This window comes from Perca flavescens, chromosome 17, assembly GCF_004354835.1.
Source record: "Perca flavescens isolate YP-PL-M2 chromosome 17, PFLA_1.0, whole genome shotgun sequence".
NCBI lineage: Eukaryota > Metazoa > Chordata > Actinopteri > Perciformes > Percidae > Perca > Perca flavescens.
The window spans coordinates 16,347,735-16,371,980 of NC_041347.1; the positions used below are offsets into that span (position 1 = coordinate 16,347,735).

Sequence of the window (24,246 nt, forward strand, 5' to 3'; positions counted from 1 at the left end):
TTTAGTGTTGCACTCATTTTATTGATCAGTGGTTAAAAAGTCATCCAAACCTCAACGCACAGTGCCCATTTGAGATCTGTTTTGTGCAGTTTGATCAGAAAATAATTAAAAACATAAAAAACAACACTTCTCTTGTCCACGTTTTGCAATGTATTTAAAAACAAATGAATACAAATTAGGATGTACCATCTAAAAGAATTTGAGAAACGCCAAGAAGTGCATTAAAGTGGAACTTCTTACAACTGCATTTTTAAAAGGATGCCATCCTTGTGGTACAAACCTCTCCCCAAACCTCTGATGATTATTCTATACAGTACTCTTTGTTAAAGGGAAAGAAACCTTTTTTTTTGTTTGTTTTGTTATATACACAACTGTTTTTGGCATCTACTTGAAAAACATTGCAAAGCAGTGAAGCACAGCACATATAAATAAGACAGGATTGTTACTTCTGCATAATTACGTTGCAGATGAGTAATTAAAGATTGATGTGCAGTACATAGATCCAAACTTAATTAATTAATCAAATCTATTTAATCCAAAAATAGGTCTAGATGTTTTACAGACAAAAAAAGGATTCAAGGCCATCCACTCACCCAATGACAAGTATATGGATTGAATAAGACATCAGTGACTATGTTTTGTTCATTTCTTCGATTTAAAAAAAGAAAAATGTACCAAGTTTGCAAAAGAAGAAAAGAAGTTAAAAAATCTGCAACTGATTAAGAAATGTGCTATACATTTTTATTTACATCTGAGCTGCCAAAAAGTATAAAAGTATCAATATTCACAAGAGACTGTACAATAATCCTTAATCACTAGGTCCAAAAACTCCTGCTTTTAAGTTTGCCCGAAATGTAAAAAGTATCCACCCAGTGTTTTAAAATAGATATAGAACAAATATACATTTACGAAGGTTTGGCCATATTATAAAAGACTTATAATAGTGCAACTACCTAATGTATGTTTTTAAAAAGAGGCATTTAAAAAAGTAACAAATCTTTAAATATCTTTTTAAAAAGGAGCATCTCTGTGCAGATTATTGCTGTGGACATTAATTAAAAAAGAGGAAGGCACAAAGGCCCTGGTAGACATGTCAAACACGTTTTTACACAGGACTGGAGATGAAGTAAGGTTACAGGCGTCCAAGGGGGTTCATCAGGAGGGGAAGGCCACACCAGGGTTCGTAGGTAAAAGAAAAAAGGGGGTCTGCAGGGTTGTGCAGGACAACACAGCGAGACACAGGAGGTAAAAAACATTTCTGAGGTAAAGGTCACACAGACGTGGTCACTCTGTTTGCAGCGTTATTGACCTCGTTTTTGTTGGAGTCCAGGCCTTTGGCAGCGATCAGGTCGTTGCGGATGTTCTCGGCTGCTTTCTTCATCGTCTTTAGCTCGCCGGGGTGAGGCGTGGCCCGTCGAAGTAGTGTTCCCTGTGCGAAGGAAAAGAGATTCAAATTATTGGCGCATTTTATAGATCTGCAGCAAAAAGAGCAATTGTTTATAGTACATCTGTTGTAAGTGGTGAGCATAGAACCGATGAGTTAAAGGACAGGATGGTTTAAGGCTACCTGCATGCAAATGTCTAGCATTTTCCTTGCAAGTAGAGAAATGTAACAGAGAAATGTTAAATCAAATAAACTTGTTTGCAAATTAAATTGTGGAGGAAAACAAATGTTTTTAGCCATGCTGGTGGCAAGGTTCTTTGACGGTCCACCACTGTTGTCCAGATTGAAATATCTCAAAAATTGTAATATGCATTTTGATTCAATTTTGTGAAGACAATTATGGTCCCCAGAGGATTAGGCCCCTGACATCCTCTGACATTTCCTCTACCACCACCAGCGGCTTAAAATCAGTGTGAAATATCACCAATATCACCAACTTCTGGGTGGATGGCTGTGAAATTTGCCCTCGAGCTTGCTAGTCTCACCTTGTCGTCATCTTCCTCCTCCTCCTCATCATCCAGAAAGTGAATGACACTGATCCTGTTCATGGCTTTGTTGTCCCATGTGTCATCTGCCATGTCATTCACCAGGCTCTCCAGTGCTCCACAGCGGGCAAGATTATCAGAGCCTGTGGTTGTTTTTAAAAGAGACAACACAATTTCAGTTACTGGAATCCATGCTCATGTCAAAATGCTCAGATAGAATTACAGTGTGCGCTGAAGTGAATACTTCAGCAGATTAAAATCAATATGGCTGTTATGATTGCTTCTCCACAATCTGCCAACTCAAGAAATGAAAGCTGTCACATAACCCAGCACTCATAAGAGAAAGCATGAAACTGCCAGATCACAGTTTCAAATCCCAGCTTAGTCACAGGCTTACAGCAACACAATCTTCCCTGCCCCCAACCTTAGCTTCAACCTCACCCGCTTGACCTCCGCCAGTCTTACATCTGCATCTCTCCCACAAGAGAGAGAGATGGCACATCACAAAAAATGAATGAATACATTTTTGAGGGAGAAACAAACATCTTTTTTTAATAGCAAAATACAGTGACAAGCAAGCAACAAAGACGTTGCAGTTAATTCCCGATAGATTTAGGCGCAAGGCTGTGGATGACAGCGAAGAACAGAAATTACAATAAACTGTTGTATCAGGCAGAGATGGAGCCGGCCCTCAGCCGCATCTCTAGACCCAGTGGGCGAGCTTTTAATGGCAACAGGCCAGCTGCTGCTAAGCCTCTTTAGCGGTCCAATCCACCACATTTCTAAAAAACATAACCAAGGAGGTCCTCAAGGGACAGAAGAGGCCCTGGTGTGTTATAGGCTGTGATCCCTTACAGGACCACATCATCGACAGATACTGCAGGGGATGATCAGAGGGCGCAAAACCCACTGTGCTTCATCATGTGATAATGTCAAAACCGCGGGGCACTAAATACTCAGAGACAATGCAAAAACTGATGAGGAATATTACTCAAATGTCACAGTGTTGGCACCAAGTCATCTCACTCTAGAAGAAGCCGGACACTTAAGGAGCACTGATGTACACATGCAAAGAAACACTGTTCATGACCACATATGCTGTCATTTTAGTCTGGTATGAGAGAAAAGGTCTAGATACAGGCTACGCTTCCGATAATTCAAATGATTCATGAAGATTATTCAAACATCTGACGATTATTTTCTGCTTCCGCTTGATTAAAAACATTACCTTTATTGTCTGGTTCACATGGCTGTTGAGGCAGCAGCACGCAAGTGAGCACCTTCTCGCCTGAGTTAGGATCCTCGTCGGTCTGAAAGGTGAGGAGAGGCTGCGACTGGTTTTCTGACAACCACAAGGCCTTCAGTCGTAGCGTGGTCAGTGACATCGGTAAGTGGGTGAGCCTGAAAACAAACCAGATGTAAATCACTGACTGGCTCATATCACGTAGGATATAAGAAACCACAAGGTACCTGCAGGTTTGCAGCTGTTTAGACAATGTGGAGGAGGAAAAAAAAACACTCCCCAGTCAGAGGTGAACATGTTTGTGTGTGACTAAAGCAGCAGACATCGCTGAAGACAAAGCATGGACCAAAACAGGCAGTGGCAGAGAATAGAAGCCAAAACAACCTCTGACTGACGGTGAGTAATGTGGTCAAAACATCAAGATAATCTTTAGGCATCAGAAAGTAGAAAATCTGTATTTCATCAAGTATTAATCAAGTTTGATAAATAAAATAAATAAAAATCATGTTTCAGTATTTGGTTTACTATTCAATCACAAAGTCTACAAATCCTTTGATCACTTTGTTTATGTTTGTCTTGTGTTGGACCCCAGGAAGAATAGTCTTCACTATGGAGATGGCTAATGGGGATCCTTAATAAAGAATAAACTTGAAAAATAAGAAGATATGAATGTGTTGTTGAACGTACCTATTTCCAGAGACGTCTAGCACGTGCAGTTCTGTGGCTTGCGACAGCTCTGACGGTATCCTGGTCAGTCTGTTCTCTCTTACACAGAAGACATTCAGACCACTGCAGCCCCCGATCTAAGGAACAGAAGAGACAACACGATTAGGCTGCACGTCAGTCAGTGTACACGTCATGTGAAGCAAAAACATAGTACATAGCATAGGCAGACACACAAAGGTTTCAATTGTATTCATTTTTTCCTAGTAAAAAAAGCTATGTAAATGCATGTGTGTATAAATCTTTTTAACAAAGCCAGGACAAAAGAAACCGGAGTAAATCTGCCAGCATGTGTGCACTAAATGGCAGAGCGATTAAAATGTCAATGGGATGTGGCAGAGGGACCTAAAATTAGGAACAATTAGGCCTAGCAGCCAGACAAAGCAGAGACTTGATGGGCCAGCAGCTAGACTGCAGTTGTAATCCATTAATCTGCTCAGACACCGAGTATTGTTACAGAGATTCATCATTTTAAAAGGAGCAGGTTAAGCTCATCATCTGCACAGGTTAATATGATAAGTGCTTATTGCATTCATAGTCATCAGCGCAAGGAACAAACAAATCACAAAAAAAAAAATCAAACACATTAAGTGTGCTTCCATGTACGCACAGACACAATTCAGCCAGAGAAAAGTGATCACCAATCAATAGAATCCATAAAACTGGGCCAATGGTCAAGTAGATCAGAAAAGCTCGAATCAATACTTGGGCCATGGTTACACTGTGGTTGTTAAGAGACGTCATGCAATGGTGGTTTGAGAAAACAATGACACCATCGATTCATTATCTAGGCCAACTGTTATTTTTCTCCAAACACTGCAGTCTTTGCATCATTAAGACACAGGGGCATTGTACAATGTCTGAAGAGGAAGCCTTTCAGATGAAGCTTTAAGCCAGGCGGACCTTCACTTAAACAGACAAGGGGTTAGAAAAGAATGTCACATACAAACACAATGGAGACACTCAGACAGAGCTGAACTAACCAGAGGACTGAGCAGTAAACGTGAAATGAGAGAGCTCAACAAGTAAGAGCATTGTTGATCCACGCGTGAATGAACTTTAGACAGTTTGAGCCAATGAAAATCTCAATAGGTGCATTAAAGAATTACATAACAAATGCAGTCTAACTTAACAGCATTGCATCAGTGTACTCAAAACAGAGAAAAATCACAGGTTTGTAATAATTTGAATGTCACAGCAGTTTCAGACCATAAATTCAGTTCAAATGTGTACCATCTACAGGCAAAGCGTCTGCAATTTTGACACTTGTGCGTACTTGCGCCACCTGCAGTCCGAGATTTATTGCTTTTACTTTTTAAGTAATTCTGTTTAATTTATGGATATGTATATATGTCTTTACATTTTATATTTTTTGTGCTCGAGGACCAGAGATGGCAAAACTACTCACTTCCCGTACTCAAGTAGAAGTACAGATATTTGTGTTAAAGAATACTCATAAATAGAAGTACTGGTTCTACTTCTTTACTCAAGTAAAAGTATCAAAGTACAGGCTTGGAAATGTACTTAAATTATAAAAGTAAAAGTAGCCTTGCGAATGACAACCATTTTTTTATGCAAAGCTACCTGGACCACACAAATGTTACTAGAGTTCAAGCTGAGAAACTTCAGTGGACATGAAAAAAAGGCTCTTTATATGCCATTGCCTACATTTTAAATGGTTGTCTGCCAATGGGCTAAAAAACATCACATATATGATTATTGTGACAGAGACTGGGACTCCAGGTTAATAAGATTCTGACTGAGTGGCAAGATATGAATTCAGTTGTGATTCTGTGAGAATTCAAACATGAGTCCTCTAACTTACGCGTGAGAGGTTTGCTCCAGCGGCGTGCAACCTCTGACATATATAGCAATTGTAAGTAGTTTTGGATAAAAGCGTCAACTAAATGACATGTAATGTAATGTAAAAGTAACGAGCCAATTTTGTAAAATGTAAGGAGTAGAAAGTACCGATATTCGTGTTAAAAATGTATAAAATAAATAGTCAAGTAAAAATATCTGAAAAAATCTACTTGAGTATAGTAACAAAGTATTTGTACTTTGTTACTTCCCATCTCTGCCAAGGACCCCTGGAAAACGAAATGCGTCTTGCGTCTCAAGCTAGCCCCCAGGAAGTGCACCAAGCTTTAAAGCAAATTGAACACAGTGGCCAAATAGTGGAATTGCAACTCCCAGCCCATCACGTAATGCCATCTGGTCCAAAAATACTTTTTCCCATAGACTTACATGGCGAAAGAGACATCTTTAAATCAGTGGCTACATTTTTTGAGCGTCACAACCCACACAAAATGACTTATTTCACTATCAGAATTTGATCCATTCGGTGTGATATCATTTGGAAAGTCTAGAAGAGCTGCACGATTATATCATTTAATCACCATTAAATTTAGTGGAATGCCAAACCGGAAGTAGCCGGCTTGGCCGGCAGAGGTCTCTAGTGCGCTGCACAGTGCGGAAGCAGTGCCGATCAGCCGGGTCATTTTTGGCTACATGAAGGCTTCAGGCGCCACTGAGCAACTCTCATGGGAATGAACGGGGCTCTGCCTCAGACACTGTATCCAGTTCTTATTATACACCCATGGTCTCAAGGGGTTTCTCCTCAAACTAGATTTGAAATAAATGACGTTGGTTGATATGTGACAAGCTTACCTCCTTAGGTAGTGACGTTAGCTGGTTTCTGTCACAGTTGAAGTTGGAAAGACGCTTTAATTTCCCAACACTCCTAGGCAAACTCTGTAATAAATTAATCAAAACAATTAGATAGAACATAAGGAGGTTTGTAAATACACTAGAAGCTTAATAACCACACAATAGTATTTCCTTATCTCATTTGTCTCTTTGCATTCTTTAGAACAACTTATTAAACTGTTTGATCAATTTGTCAATTTATCCAAAAGGACAACAAAATCATCATGTGTCACCAGTACAGTGACAAAGAGAGAGATACGTTGCTCACACATTCCTTTCATTTATTACACAGAAAAACAGACGGATTGTTAAGAGCGGCCATGTATGCATCCCCTGAATGTGGCTTACAATCTCTGTTCCACTCTGTGTTAACAACTCAGTGTATTCCTGTCACATTCCAGATGTCAGTGTTTAAATATGAAGCTGTGCTAATGTTTTAAATATGTTAAAAAATATAGCACAGCAGAAAAGGCAGGTTATTGTATGCTTTTTGGGCTATTGAATGTTAGGCCTAACTATATATATATATATATATATATATATATATATATATATATAAATAAAATATGTCATCTGTAAGGAGGAAGGAGTCTTTATCCTTTAATTATACCAAAACCATTATGTGATGTGCTTCTGCTGTCATTGACTGTGGTTATGCAATATCTACATAGAAACAGCTAATGAAAATGAACTATATAGATACTAATCCCATTGTTTTCTTTCAATTTTAAAAGACTAGACAGTAATAAAGTTGTAAACACACCTGTAGCTGGTTCTCTGTCAGCACAAGTTCAGTGAGGCTTTCACAGTTACCAATGCTCTCTGGAAGATAAGTTAGCCTATTCTGATCAGCTTTCAATATAGAAAGTTTCCTTAGTTTTCCTGCAGAGAAAAAAAAATTATATTATATTATATATATATATATATATATATATATATATATATATATATATATATATATATATATATATATATATATATATATAATTAAAATAAACCTTGTTCAGACATTGAATAGCAGACTGATGAGCAGTTACTGTGATACTGTGGAAAATGTATGCTGCCATCTTGTAAAAGTATGTGAAAACATACCAGAGACACGCTCACAAGAGTCATAATCATGCTAAAAAAGAGCTTGGAGGATTTACACGCTTACCAGTGCTTTCTGGTAGAGCATCAATGAGGTTCTGAGAGACCAGCAGGTCCGTGAGTGACACCAGGCCACCTAACTCCTCTGGAAGTCGCTCCATTTTGTTTTCTGATACATCCAGACACAACAGGCTTTTCATACTGCCCATCTCCTAAAGTTCAGAGCAGAGACTTGTAAGTAAAGTTAGTTACAGAGTTACAGAGTAGAATCAATGTTGTTTATGCATTTAATCTCAGGACTTGGACCACATTTATATTCAGAGGACACATTTGTGCATTTCAGGTTTTGGCCAACATGACTCAAAGACTAGATTTGTCTTATCTTGGGGTAAATAAGAGGACTATACTTATTGACTGTACTGTACTCAAAATTGTATTTTCTTATTGTATTTGAAGACTTATTAAGGTGTGTCGCTCAAAGCCCTATATGTCTTGTTGCACACAGTAATTGAAATAACTATATGAAATGGTGCTACTCCATTTAATACAGAGACAATAACATATTCTAGAATATAAGAAACAGATTGATAAACTTACTGAGGGGATTTCGGCCAACTGGTTTCCATCAAGCCACAAGTCCTTTAAGCTGACAAGACAGCCTATTGATTCTGGCTATGTGGGAGGAAAACATGTAGGGATGGAAAGAGTAAGAGCCAGAAGAGAAAGAGACAACAAAGCAGAAAAATACAATGTAAGTGACTTGATTCTGATAATGTACTTAGTTTTCCTTTCATTCAAATTACAAACATAGTGCCACGCAGCAAGGTGCAGACCACTGGAAGCATAAGCACTAAAAGTCAATCGTTTAATGAAAATAAGGTTCCACAATGCTCCCATATACTTCTATCTATACTTCTTTTCAAGAGGGCATTTTAGCATGGCTACTATAAATTTGTCAAAGTCAATTCAAAGATTACAATTGAAATTTACTATGGTATATGAAATGCATAATGTATTAGGCATGTGTACATATTCAACATTTCTCTACTATATTAAGTGTCAACAGTAAAACCGTAATTTTAAGTTTTAGAACTGTACCAAATATCAATTATCAAAACTGAGAGCAGAAAAAATATCAGATAACATCCATGTAAATAATTGAGTTAAATGCACACATGATATATAAAATAAAACACATAAAGAACAATTTCTTGACAGCCTGACTTTGCTTCTTTTGTCAGTAAATAATTCCCCATCAGAGTCCGACTGCTCGCATAAGATTACAACTTAAAACCAAAGCTCAAAGCAGATGGCCATCCTCCTTTCTGGGTGATAAGAGGTGAAAGCTGTTCTCGAGGGATGCTAATCTACTTGGGCGTGACAAGAAGAAGAAAATAGGAGAAAAAAAACTTTCTTTCTGCTCATTTTGTGAGCCATGTGGCATTCTTCTGAGTAAACATTTCCCCCTAGCATACAGATAAAACACTTACCAAACTGTATAGTTCATTATTTCCTAGGTCGAGCTCTTCAAGTCTATGAAGCATAGATAGTGACCTGTGGATGACACATGCAAGGGAAGTTCAAATGAAAATACAGTCAAAATTAAAATGCAGACTTGCTTCATGTAATATAACTTTTTAACCTCTGTTAACAAGGTAACGTCATTTCTTGACATGTACCATTGAAGAAAACACAGCCTCTCTTACAACAATATATATCCACATAAGACAGTGCAGTTGGTTGAATACTTACTCTGGTAGGAATGTCAGCAGATTTTCCCTGAGTTCTAGTGATACCAAATTGGAAAGGCTGCAATGACAATGGCAAACAGATGATTATACGTTTCTGAAAATGCCACGAACTGTAGTTTCTATACGACTTCTACTCGTATCTCCACAACACAGATAATTATTATACATGATGCTCTGGGTATTTCTAAAACAAAGGGGTAAAAATGGTTGTAAAATCTGTCCTTGCAATCAGATATCTGAGAACAGGAAGTATTTTGGAGGCGTGTCAGTCTTATCAGGGCTGTAAAATTGCGGTAGCATAAACAACTACTGCATACTTTAAATGAAGAGTAAAATGTCTCCATGGCTGTCATAAAGCAAAGTACAGGGTTGCTTGCATTGCTGCTTATGTACGCCTCAGTACTGTACATGTACCCAATTACTGGAGGATTTTATGACAACAAGCAACTAGTACAGTACAAAGTCCATATTGTTGATCAGACTAAACTATTCAGCCTTGTGTGGTATTAGAGACGGACCTAGGAGTCAACAAAAAAGCCTTTCCGTTCATAATGTGAGCAAATAAATGTTAAGGGAGTTAAAGGGATTAACATAATCTAGTAGATATGTGAAATACAATGGCTACTTTTCCTTCATCTTGTGTTTTTCATTCACCACAGTAGACTGCTGGGCCGCTAACTGTCAGAAATAAATTCCCAACGCAGGAGATAAACCCCTGATGTCATTTAACCCCTTGGACGTTAATCATATCCACTTCTAAAAACCCACACTATGTTCTTCATTACCTTCTTCCCTTGACAGAGAGCAGGCCTTAGGTCACTGCGTTATGTAAGATAGATATGGGACATACGTTGGGCACATGCCGTACCAGGAGGAAAAGGGTGTTCTTGAGCTCTTGAACTCAGACTGACTTTGCTGGTAGGAAAACTGTATATGTCATAAAAGGTAACTAAGAGACTGTGTGAAAAATAAGTCATATAAACAGATTAATATCACTGTTCAGTTTGTTGTTGTTGCCATGGTAAAAACAAAGCATGAACAATATGAGAAATAGCTGTTATAGCCAACTAGGTAGTCTACAAAATGTAGATTTCTAAAAGGATAAGATAAATTGAAGGAAGGAAGGAAGGCATTGAAATACATTCTGTCGATCAAAAAAAACTGTGCTGCTAGGTAGCATATGGTTTGCAAGAAAACCACAAATCAGAAGTATAATTTAGGACATTTCCAACATTTCAGTTTAAAGCAAGCACAAATTTTAATTTTCGTTGACTTTAGTTTTCTTTTTAGGTTTGGTTTAACATTTTGCAGAATTTATTACAACCACAGACATATCTAGAACCTGAAGAATACACAGCACAGCCATAATTGTTTTAGCACACTTTTAGCCCATGCAACTATAATCCATTACAGTATGGATCTTCATCAGAGATCTGTGTTTCGTGTCTTGCATGAAATCTTATTTAGGTTTATCATTAGGCTAAACACTGAACATCAGATTAACATTACGGCTAAAAAAAAAACATCTATAAGTAGTCTTATTTCAAAGACTACAATCCTGACTTATGATCACTAAAGAAGCAAAAAGAATCCTTTCTTGAATCCGAGTCAGGCTCTCCTCTGCCTGCCATGCATCATCCCTTAGAGGTTAAGCAGTAATCCTTAATTTATGACACCACGGCAAGCCAAGACAAATCTCTGTTTAATTTAGCTCCAACTGTTTCAGCAGTTATCTAATGGTTAAAATATGCCATCCAGAGCACTGCCAATAATTATTTAAAAAGTACTACTGGAAAACATCAGCACAAGCTTTACTGTAGTTATCAACGTCGGAAAACATGCCTTTAAAAAATGTCTGTCTTAAAAAATACATTCAATTAACATGGTGTTATGTCTAACTTCCTCAAAAGTTACATCCCAGTACCTTTTAAATCAATCTAATGCCAGGATATTATCAACAGTTCTAACCAAATGTGCACGTGTAGAATAATTCCATTTCTGTCCCTTTAATTCAGTTTCCCTTGAACTCCAAACTTCTACTAAAAATGTCCCTTGTGGCAATTTGACCTAAAAGCACATAGTTCTGTTATTAAATCCAATTATAACTGAACTCAAACAAGAAGGAAGACCTCATAAGAATAAGAATGTTGGCCAGAAATGCTCTTTGGCTGCAGCAGATTACATGCCATCTCACAACAAGCCTTTTGCCTTTCACGAACAGAGACAACGCAGCCAAGGAGTGGACACTGACTGATGTGTCCATGACGAGCAATGTGGTTGGTATATTTTTCTCCCACACAGCCATACTTTAGAAGAAATTATTTCGATAAGGGGAAAGGGAAAATGTTGTCGCTCATGCTTAGTTGTTTGGTTGAGCAAATATGTATGGTGGCCGACAGGGGCAAACAAACAGCAACTTTATGAAATGCAAGCATGCAAATAGACAAAACACAAGCAAATTAAGAAAACATCTTCATTAATTTGACAACACATGCACAGCATATACACACACAACACAACCAATTACACAAACACACTGCAAATACAGAAGCGATGCAATAGGAAAAGCACACAATCCCTGAAAACAAATGCACCAGAAAAACACTGCATCCAGTTTACACAACGGAAGTTCTCCAAGCCACTAGGGTTAAGTACAGCTTGATTTTTGATCCCCACAGGGAGAGAGCGCTCTGCCTTTTTATTGCCACGAGTTTACAGACACGTCTCTGATGATTGGGTATCACCTGTGACCTGAGCCAATAAACTAGATACACACCCACCAAATGAGAGAAAAGACTTAATATTTACAGTCTATGATCTCATAGCAGTTGCACACTGTTTCCCAATCTCTCTCTGTCTCTCTCTCTCTTGCTCTAAATGCTGCGCATGTGTTGTCAAATGAATGAAGAGGTTTTCTTAATTTGCTTGTGTTTTGTCTATTTGCGTGTGTTTCATTAAGTTGCAGTGTGTTTGCCCGGTTGGCCACTGTACATATGTGCTTTTAAAACAACTGAAATTGGTTTACTGAAGTTAATAATGTAAAGGTGAAATGAATGGTTATCCTAGCAAGACCACAAATGCTGAAGCAAAGTGTGATTTAGGACAATGCAGAAAGAGACAGGTGGAAAGTTACATGACAAAAAGTACCTTGACATCATCATTACATACATTATTATATGCAGCTCAGGCTGCTATGAAACTGTGTGGAAATGTTTTACAGTTTTACAAAGCAAATATGATGAAACAATGCATTTACTTACTTCCCAATGTTATCTGGAAGAACTTGCAATGAAATATCATTGATGGAAAGGCATGTAAGATTCCGTAGCTCTGGAAAACTTTCTGGTAACCTGAAAAAAAAAAAAGGCCACAAGGTAAGATTCTGGTGGAAAAGGAATGCACAGAGAATTATTTAATAAAAAAGTATTTTTGACATTAACTTGTGAATGAAAATTGGACTAGCATTTTACGGCTAGCAAGAGAAGAGGATTCTAATTGGACTGTACTGTACTGTAACTGTACTATGCTTGTTGCTATTCATCTTTGCCGTCTGCCCTGCCCTTTTCTATGCTTTACATAAAATCTAATGTTTTAACTTGTATATGATCAAAAAGGAACAAATCGGGTCAAAATATTACAGTAAAAACAGCACATATAGCACATTAAAAACCGATAAACAATAAAACCAACACATAAAACAAGCATATTAAAAGCAATTAAAAACAATAAAACCAGTAACTTTCAGGTGAGAAATGTAAGACTTTTGTATGTGGAAAGCTAATCTGAAGAGGTGTGTTTGGATTAGTGTTTTGAATGTGTCCAGGTCAGTACAGTCACGGATGTGTGTATGTATTGTATATTTTCTTAAGCAAGCTATCATCAATTTTTGCACAACTAAAATTTAAACTCGACACCGCCATCAATCCCCAAAAGACAGACAACTAAATCATATTTATTCATATTTTCTGATGTTGTCAAAACAACATCATGACTATATTTTCAATTATAATAAGTTAAATACACAAAATGCTTATTTTCCATTTCAATTTAAAAGTATTGAACACCAAAGCCTTTGTAATACTATTCATTGTTCCCCCCTAAACTATATACTGCAAAGAAATGAGGTTTTGTCCCTGCTGAGGTGCAAATTAGATTCAGTCTCACCCACACAATAAAATGCACAATCTGCAATCTGTCAAGGAGAGTGTGTGAATGTCCATGACAGCAGTGGATCTTAAAACACACAGTGCAGACAGTGGAAATAAAATGTCCTCTCCACAAGAAAAATGCATCTTTTTAATTATTTGTTAAAGATATACTCTCTGCTTTTGCTATCCCAAAATGTCTTTATCTGGATAAATAGGCCTGTTTATTGAGGGGAAGATTAATTAAGTATCAAAAATCAATGAAATGTATGGTTTTAGCAATGTTACAAACCCAGACAGCTGAATATTTCAGAAGAGACCAACATTAAGTAAGTATTAAATAGGACTGATGTGTAATCATAATCTGGAGGATTACCTTGTTAATGGATTTCCACTGAAATCTGCCACTTGGAGGGCTTTGCAGTATGAAATGCTGTCTGGAATTTCCATAATGTCTGAATAAGAGAAAAGGCAATGGTTACTTATTAAAAAAATAAATATATGATACAGCAGTAGTTAAATAATACATGCCAAGATAATATATTAAAGAATTTAAATGCAAGCGATAAACAAAAAATGGTATTCAGGTGATTTTAATGTAGAATAAACCTGTTTTATTATTCAATAGTAATGTTTCCCGTGTCTAACTCTTAAATAAAATGCATTAAATTTTGACCACACAAAAAACATGTACCATTGTTCAAACCACTTCCACTTAATTAGAACTCAACACAAACAGCCCTGTGTGTTAAATGTCTGTGCTTTCTTTTAACTTGTGATGGTTTCGCTCTACAGCCACAACTGTGAGCAGCCTGCTCTGTTGTAAGAGAAACCTCACTAGCGTATCTAAAGGAATATGTTTGGGTCTATACAAATGACTTGGGAGATTCTGTCTTAATGCAAGCCATGCTTTATTTATATGCAGGTTTGTTGCATCAGCTTCACTAATGAGGAGTAAGTCAATGTCAATGTGATTCATTTGCTGAAATTAGCGCTGTCTTGCTTAATTGTAAACATATTCTCGCAGAAAAAATACACAGAAACAGAGTGTTTGCCCTTCTTACCATTTCGAGAGACATCCAGTTCTACCAGCTGCATGAAGTTGGCTATTTCTGGTGGAAGTCTCTGGATCTCATTGTCACTCAGGCCAAGTTTTCTTAGTTTCACCAGCTGGAAAAATGGCTAAAAGGCGAAAAGAAATGCATATTTAGGAAAAAGTTTTAAATGTTATCACATTTTAGGAATGCTCTTTGACAGTTGAAATATTTAAATATGATGCATGTATAACATTATACCCTCTATATTATAATTGCATGGCTGCTCTTAACAGCCATAACTGTATGCTTTTTCACAAATGATATTTTGACATGAATGGATATTTTGACAGGAAGAGAGGGGGTTTAATAGCAAACATGTCAAGTGGCCTAATGACAAAACACCTCCACTTTTAATGATAAGCCATTTTGAAAGAATTACAATTAGCAGGACAAGTGTCCTCATTGGAGAAATTTAGATATTCAACAGGCTTTACCATGGATGTCTTACAGCAGGTTTTTACTTTTCGTTTCCCAGTTAAAGGTCTGTGTCTCCTACAGACCCCCCTCTCCTCTCTACTCTGCTTTTATGGCACTATCAGACTGAATGTCTGCATCAGATAGGCCTCAGATAGTCAGACACAACCCATCAAATAGTTTGGAGAGGTCATGGTCACAGGTTGCAACTTAGAAGTACAGAGATCCGTCTCTATTGCCAACTTATAGGGAGGAAATATCCAGTTGGCACACTTATTGATATGCAAAGGCAATTATCACAAGCACATACTTGACGCCCAGAACAAGAGCAGGCAAAACCTTGCCTGTGTGGTGGTAAAGCAGGTAGCTAACAATACTGCTTCAGGTTACCTGAACGTTTTGGCAGGAACATGACTCATGAATTTCCCCTCTGGCCTTTGTTTTTTCCCTGCTATTGCTAGTTACAAGGAAGCTGGCCATGAGAGCTCATCCAGAAATGCAGTTACTAAATACTTACATTTCTCATTCAATCGATCACTAAAGTTGACTGTTGAATACGATCCGTACCTTTTTGTGATCTGTATGTCCAGTATTTAGGCTGAACTATTTGGGGGGGAAAAAACTAATTGCGATTTTCTAGCCAGAAATTATGATTACGATTTGATTTGCAATTTTTTTTTAGCTACATATTGCAGCTTCTACGATCATGTTAAATAAAGTGATAAAAAAAAAATTAAAGATCCACTGAAACTAGGACATTTCTGTAAACAATCTGTGATATGTAACATTCTTTCAGCATTTATCTTGTGAAAAAAACCGTAAATATAATAATAAAAAATGTTAAATCAAATATTACACCATACATTCAACTAAATATTTCACATTTGATTAATCGCAGTCTTCACGATTGGCTAATCAAATTCTTTCAAACCGCAATTTCTATTTGAAAAAGATTCATCATTCAGCCCTATCCAGTATGTAGCAAACACATATTTTTGCCTAAATGTGGCTAATTAAACAACTTTGTTCTCCATTCTTGTGCACAAGCCCATTGCACTTGTTGCACAAGGAATGCAGCAGCGTAACACAATGGCTGTGTATTCCAAGCAGACAAGTTAATTAAGTTGCATGTTTCTACCTTTCTATAACTTTGATAGACTCTTTTATGCTGTAAAAATGTGTCACTGTTGGAATTTATTGTAACCAACATGAATTTAAGCTGCGGCAGCTTTTTACAACTACCTGTTTACCACTTACAAAAGTGTTTCAGGTAGCGTATGGCTGCAGAACTGGTAGGGGAACACTTTTTAGGCTTTAGGAAATATGTCTTTATTTTAAAGACAATAGTAGACCTGTGTTCCCCTTTGGTTCCCCATTATATTAGCTTACTGTCATGGAGGTGTATGCTCAGGTTAATGTAATGTGTTTTGTAAAACTTTACTTTACTGAAGCTGTTACAAAAGGTGTAAAAAAAAAAAAATTCTTAATGAGTGTGCCACTTCCGATCATATTTAACACTACCGCCCTCAAACTACAGAACCCAGTGTTCTGTTTTGGGATGTTAAATGTGGGTAAGGACAAAAACATTTATAAAAGCTATAATCACCTGCAGCTCGGGGTGTGCAATGTGTAAAATGTATTTGTATTTTTGAAAATAAGACTTCATGATTAGGCTGGTCATTATCTGTAGACCATGTCCAGATACAGATCACATTTTAATAATGGGTGCACAATGAATAGGCCTCAAGAGCTCAAGAGTCCAAAAGTCAAACTCCACCCTATTACAAAATGCACATGTCTTTCCAAGTTCTTAAGACAGTTCAAACAGTCTCTAATCCATTCTAACAAGTAATGACTTTGATGAGCTTTGCATCCTAACCACCTAATTTCACTTTTACATTTCACTTACTCACAAAACATATAGGGTGCAGTTGGACTTCCAATCTCACAGCTCAAAGAGTTGTCTCTTGATGATATCATCAAGAGAATCTTGACATGTACAAACTTGTTAATTTCCAGAAAACTAACCTGAATTGTGGCAGATCAGGAAAATAATGAAAATTCAGTATTAAGGTTTATTATACCATTGTGTTTACTACTCTCAGACTTCCTACTTGAACTATGCCACTCCTTTTTGACACAGCAATCAGAGCCGGAAGCAAACTCAGGTAAAACTTTCAGCTCAAGACAAAACAAAGGCCGAATCATTCAGATGCTTTTGTTCCACTCTTATTCTCTTGATAACAATAAAGACAATCAGAGGAGTAACTATAAAGAGCAATACATAATTGATTCGGTATAACTCTAGTCGCATAATTGCTTTGTGAGTCTTGCGTTAGCATACTGACAGAAAACCTGTTCTTCCTGGTGTCATTCAGCGCCACGCCCCAAACAATCACCCGTGTGTGACAGACAAAAACCCAAACAGGCTGAGTCAAGCATACATTAACCCGAGTCAATGTTTGAATCTTCAGTTTCACCTTCAGCTTTTTTTTTTTTTTTTTAACGTATGTTAGAGAACAAGCAGAAGCCTGAAGGTGGTTTGTGGGAAGTGAGTGCATGAATTAATGCACTTCAAGATATCAACAAAAGCCCTTAATATATATTCATACAATACAACAAGTTTAGTAACAAAATTCTTACATAACCTAACCAAAACGTTAGAACAATCAGCATTAAAAAGCAGCAGTTTTTTGCCAGGCCACAACCGTACAGCCATTTAGACTTAAGTAAAAGACATGACATGCTTAGTGGAGTCTAAGGTTACATGGTGATATGCATACAGTATTACATATCACAGCATAGGCCAGAGTTAAAACTGTCTAAACCCCAGCCACGTGCAGAAACTCAACAACTGCGCTACCTTTTTGACAGTTCTTTCTTGGCAAGAACATCTTCTTGTACTGTAGATCTCAGAAGAGTTAGTAAGTCCACCAGCTTCCTGCTCTGGGATTCATAATACCACTTGATTTAGCACTTCACATACAGCTTGTCAAAGACCCCGCAGCTCCCTGGCTCAAAGTGGCTTCTTCTCTCTATCACTGTGTGTGTCATTTTTTTAAAGGCCTCAATGGTCCCCAAAAAGCTGCTCATGCCTGAACAAGGTGATTGTTTTGTCCAACTAACCGAAGATTATTTAGCATTTTTGCTTTAAAAAAAAAATTGTCTGTGGATTGACTGATTAACTGACTACTTGTTTCAACTATAGCCTGAACACATTTTTTATGTTGGAACAAAAAGTTATATCTGGTCATTTTATTGCTTTTCAGGCTAGTTTCAGACTGTAAACTAACGATTATCTGTATTTATAATCTGCCCAATTGATCGTTTAGTCTTAACAAATGTCAGAAAATAGTGAAAGATTCCCATTACAATTTCCCACAGCCCTAGGCGATGTATTCAAAGTGCTTGTTTTATTTGACCAACAGTCCAAACCCTAAATATATTCAGTTTACTATCTTATATGACAAAGAAAATCCTAACATCCTCACATTGAGGAAGCTGCAACTTGAGAATGTTTGGAATGTTTGCTTGAGAAATGATTGAAACGATTAATTGATATAAAAATTGTTGCTGAACAATTTTCTCTCAATTGAGTTCTCGATTCATTGACTAGTTGTGTCATTTCTAAAGAACTCTATTATGCATTATATCCATGCAGATGTAAGAGAAATTAAGAGATTTCCTTTGACACAGCCACAAACACCTCTGTCTTATATTTTCACAGAAGCTGGGAACAGTGAAACCGACATTCATTTTTAAACTGGACGAACAGGCAAGAGCATTTCCTGCAAGTCTTGCATTCCTTTTTTCTTCTTCTTCTTCTCCAGTTAGTTTCCTAGTTTGGCGGCTGGTTAGTAAGCTAATGACTGTTTACAAACCATAAGGATGGCATGCATCTTGAGGGCCAGTTGCTGAAGGGAAACTGAATAAATAAAGAGACAGAAATTACTGTTTGCTAATATGGTCCACTGCCTCAGCACAAACAATACACAAAACAATCAAAGAAGAAAAAAAAGGTGCCTAGAAGAAACAGGGCCTATGAATTAAACATGCCCATACAAACCTGTTCTACATGTCTCCATGACTTGGTCAGCAGATCTTTATGTAAAACCACTGAAACTAGCTCAAGTTTAACTTGCCTCATCTTGTTAATGATAAAACACACCTTTGCGGTTTCATCTCACTGTTAAGACTTGTGCAAGTTTTTTTTTTTTTTTTTTTTTTTTTTTTTAAATCTGCCTGCTGGTTGAAATTATTGACTCTAAATATGTTACTATAGCGGTTTCTCAATGTCAAGGAAGGATCCTCCGAAGCCAGAATTTGGAGGATGCTACGTCATCGAAGTCCGTCAAAGGACCAATGTCGAGGATCCTCCGAATTCTTCCAAGGACTGAGTCCTTCGTTCAGAGAATTTCCCATAGACAGCAAAGGATGCATATGTGTATCCTTCACCCTCCCAAATCACCCACAATCCTATTCTAAAGGAGATGTCTTTGTTACATCACTGTCATGACAAAAATAAGTGGTCAGCATTCATTCAGATACCTCTGAGGCAAACGTAATGGGGCTACACAGCAAGCACTGAACTGGACTGATACAAAAGGTTTATCCAGTTGGACGTGTCTTGGGTTCACTCAGCAAGCATTGATGACATTAGTTACATGCCAAAGAGCACAATAAACAGTTTTTCTTGCCGCCAGCCCTCTACCCTCTAAACATACTTAGAATTTTTCTGAACTGAGTATAGAGATGCCTAAACTGTCACACAGTTGTGTGTGTTGTCCCAATGTGAGTACACCTGCTAATCACAGCCTTGCGGGCATAGACAACAAAAAAATGGTTTTCCCTGCCAGTGCCTAGTTTGTCAGGTGTACTGTCTGCCATGTGTGTCGGTTCATGGTTTTTTGGTCTGTACTTAACAATTCAGGTCAATGATTCATAATGATTTCATTAGAAAACACTAGTACATACAAATGCACAAGCGAGGCAACAACAAAACACTCTTTGTTTTCAGTAAGAATACCTGTTTTTCTCCAATGGACAATGTAAGCAGTGTGCCATGGGAGGTTGCTCACATTATCTGAGTTCCATCACATTTCTATGGACATGCCAGGCCCAAAAATATTCTTTCAGTTCTCTTTTCTTTCCTTTACGGGTGCTGTAAAGTGTAACCAAAATCTATAAAGTCTATTTTCTATTTAGATCAAATCTCAATAATCGACTTAAACTACTTAAAAAGTTGAAGAGCTAACCAGTAGTTTTATTTATGGTTAAGGGATGTTTTCTTTAAACTACATACTTGTGAACAAAAGAATGACATGTCAAAAGGCACAAAACACTGTAGTCCTTCAATCCAATCAGCTTTTCATCTGATCTGACCATGACTTCAGTTATACACACTTTTATTTAGGTCTAAAATACACTCTTCAGAGCGGAACTTAGAGCGCCTCCTACAATAAAACCAGTTTGGCTGAAAAAGTTAAAAGGAAAATGCTACAAAACAACAAAAGTCTGACTGACTTTTGTTGTTTTGTAGCATTTTCCTTTTAACTTAGTCAGTCAGTCAGTCAGTCAGTCTTTTTACTCACTGTGTTAGCAAGCTGGCCAATTTTCAACTGCAGTACTTTGGCGAGATGTTTTAAAAACCAGTGAGGTGATGGTTAAAATGCATCAGAAGAAAACAAGACGCCATAAAGACATCAACAAAATAAGAATTCTCAAGACAGTGCAGAAGAAGCCATGCAGAGCAACACCAAGCAACGAAACACAGCCAAGCAATACTGATTATAGCCATTTTTTGACACATGCAAACAATAAGCATAGGACATAAATAAAGTACAAAAAACATGATAGAGAGATCTTGAATGTAAAAATGTTAAAAGATGCAGTTACAAAAATGTTAAAAGATGCAGTTACAAGTGATTAAAATTGTGATATAAGTCAACAAACAAATAAGCCATGCAGCACAGAGTTGAAAGACACAACTATAGAAGATCATACCACATTGTTATAAAAGGTCAGCCTCTAGGGATCATCAGTGTCTAGCCCCAACATAGACAATTACATGAACCATTCGTGCCCATGGGAAATAACCAAATCCTTTAACTTGTATCCCACTTAATCCAGAGCACTAGGGTCACAAGTAAGAAGACCAGGGCCCGGGCTTGTGTATCCCCATCTCACCAGTCAGTCAGTAATTCACACAGAGTAGCCCCCACCCCAGTCCTCCTACATGGTTTATATTAAATAAAAATAGTAGCAGTGATGGAGTACTTCAATCATCATATGATTCACAGTGTGTGTGTGTGTGTGTGTGTGTGTGTATGTTCAAAATATATAATATTATTAGGATAAACCCCTTCAGATGTATCATCTTGTTTTGGAGGTGTGTGTGTGTGTGTGTGTGTGTGTAAAGTGGTTGTGACTGACTTTAAAGATGACCTAACGTACTATGAATATGGCTCTTCAGTGGATAGATTTGTAAATCGTTTCAGTAACTAATCAAGCAATCAGTTACAGCTTCTTGAATGTAAGGATTTTGCTACTTCCGTCAGAATTAATTGCATCGTTTTCCCTTCATCAGCAGATGGCGTTTGATTTTTATTCGTAAAAATTAATTCCAAAATCAATAATGAATCTTTATCCACACTAGGGCTGCTCCCTCTTAGTCGATTAGTCGACTAATCGGTCGTTTTGGTCTTAGTCATCTTAGATTTCTTTAGTCGATTAGTCATGTTTGATGCTTTTTTCATGCTGAATGACTTATTTCTGAGAAACGTACGAGCACATCTCTGGTGAACACAAGAATTAAAGTGGTGCTTTTGCATGACTCTTTGCAGAGAAACTTAGATTTACAGATCTGTCGATTAAATCAACTAATCAATACAATTGAATGAGTGTTAGTCGACTAAGAATTTCTTCAATCGAGCACAGCCCTAATCCACACTACTAATGATATTTCTCTTAATTCGTATCATTTAGCCTACCTCTACCATTGAACAAATATTACTCTAGAGCACCATTACTCATACCTCTTTAATATCATGTATCAGGGTACATACAGAGTCATTGTTGAACTCCCTGAAAGCGTTAGACATGTTATGCTCTGTGCATACAGCCATGGCTCTCTGTCATGCAGAAAGCATCTCTGACCTCAGCCTGGGATCACCTGCCCAAACAGGTTTGACATAGCAGACACCATGTCTTGGCTTTGCGGTAAGCTGTGAATGCCTGAGACTCAAATAAAATGTTTTATGATCAAAACCCAGACTGTGGCATGTATGCGTTGAGTTAACCTGCGATGGGAGGTGTAGTTCAGGGGAAATGTCCACCGACACATGGTGCCTGCTTTGCTGATCTTGTGTAATTATTGTCCCCGGCGCCCACCAGACTCTCACGGGATGCCTGATCTGCTCTTTCTCAAAACCACTTTAACTGGAGGGACGCATTTCATGTTACCAAAAATAAGCTACCCTGCCTCTGAACCTGCCATTAAAATGAGTGAGCGGAAGTGGTTTTCTGCTTACCTTGGGTAAGTCTCGGAGTTGGTTGGCATCCAGCAACAGCTCCTCCAAACTCCGTCCGTAGCGATAGATCTCATCGGGCACATACAACAGGGAGCAGTGGCGTTTATCGATCATCTCAACATGACGGTTGCACCGCCACAGGGGTATACAGTGAAACATCACGGGGGAGGTGGGAATAAATCTTGTGCCCGTGCGATAAACAAACAGCAGGGAGGACGGGGGATGCAACAGATTGCTACGGCGGGACAGTCCTGCACTAATATACCGTCAAACACAAGTGAAGCGAAACTCACAGCAAAGTAAAAACCGAAACTCCAACTGCAAGTAAATCGTGTTACCGAGCTAACGTTCGGCGACGAACATGGGAATTACTCTCCGTCGTTGTCTCACTTTGGTTAGTTTGTAAGCACCTGTTTTTTTCTCCGCTTGGTTCCTCGTCTCACATCGACCTCCGCCGCTTTTAAAGCCCCTCTTTTTAGCGTATAAAACACAGACTACATCTCCGTGTAGAAGGGGGTAACGTTAGCATTCTTGTTTTTTCGTCTCGTCCCGGAGTTAATTTCCTCTCCCGTCCAGTTTCTGACCCGGAACATTCACTCCCTCATTCCAATCCTACGTCATCGTTCCTCGCTGCTCCTCCCTCCGATCCCTCCTCTGGATAGTCCCGTCCCGCACAGGGCCGCCATTACGGGGCACATTGGACCCACAACAGACCGGGGGTGGGGGCTCTGGCTGAGGGGGAGGACACTCTGAACGTCAAGTGTGTATTAAAAGATATTTAAAATAAGGCTATAGTAAAATATAGGCCTAGGCCTACTTATAAACTTAATTTAAAATATGTTTCAGCAGCATATTTGAAACTGGGATTGACCAGTAGGCCTATCATAACGTGCCCTTCCTGTATTTTTGAGGGTAGCCTACAAGTGGCCAAAATAGGTTTCCTCAGGAGGGTGGCTGGCGTCTCCCTTAGAGATAGGGTGAGAAAGTCCAGTCATCCGTGAGGAACTCTGAGTAGAGCCGTTGCTCCTTTGCGTTGAAAGGAGCCAGGTTGAGGTGGTTTGGGCATCTGTTAAGGATGCCCCCTAGGCACCTCCCTAGGGAGGTGTTCCAGGCATGTCCCGCTAGGAGGAGGCCTCATGGAAGACCGAGGACTAGGTGGAGGGATTATATCTCCAACCTGGCCTGGGAACGCCTCAGGATCCCCCAGTCGGAGCTGGTTAATGTGGCTCAGGAAAGGGAAGTTTGGGGTCCCCTGCTGCTGCTGCTGCTGCCACCACGACCCGACCCCGGATAAGTGGACGAAGATGGATGGATGGTCCTTGAGGAGGGGCAGACAGCAGATGCCTTACCCCATAAAAGAAACCTCATGAGAATCACAGTAAGTTGACTTGCATTCTTTTCATTATGTGGAACAATTTGGTGACATCTTCTCAGAGTTGTTTGGCTCAAAACCAGATGGATGAGAACATATACATAAACCATTTGATATGAAAAACTAAATACAATTATCCTTTATTATTATCCAATATTGTCATTGGTTCACTTTTATTTGGTTCAATTTAGTGTTTAAAGAGGTAAGAGTAATATTATCAAAGACAATCTGAAATGTAGTAAAAA

The 24,246-nt window shown here is 38.3% G+C and overlaps 1 protein-coding gene across 1 annotated transcript; it reads right to left on the reverse strand.

Annotated features, from left to right (window-relative positions):
• Positions 1–23,335, reverse strand: LOC114572003 (leucine-rich repeat-containing protein 1). Its single transcript, XM_028603373.1, has 14 exons — positions 22,630–23,335; positions 14,654–14,771; positions 13,966–14,044; positions 12,705–12,794; positions 9,446–9,502; positions 9,184–9,247; positions 8,291–8,365; positions 7,761–7,905; positions 7,368–7,486; positions 6,566–6,649; positions 3,860–3,975; positions 3,158–3,330; positions 1,930–2,072; positions 1–1,429 (listed from the first exon to the last, which is right to left on the reverse strand). The coding sequence occupies exons 1-14, from the start codon at positions 22,786–22,788 to the stop codon at positions 1,271–1,273; spliced, it is 1,581 nt and encodes a 526-aa protein (XP_028459174.1). The 5' UTR covers positions 22,789–23,335; the 3' UTR covers positions 1–1,270.
• Positions 23,336–24,246: the final 911 nt, after the last annotated feature.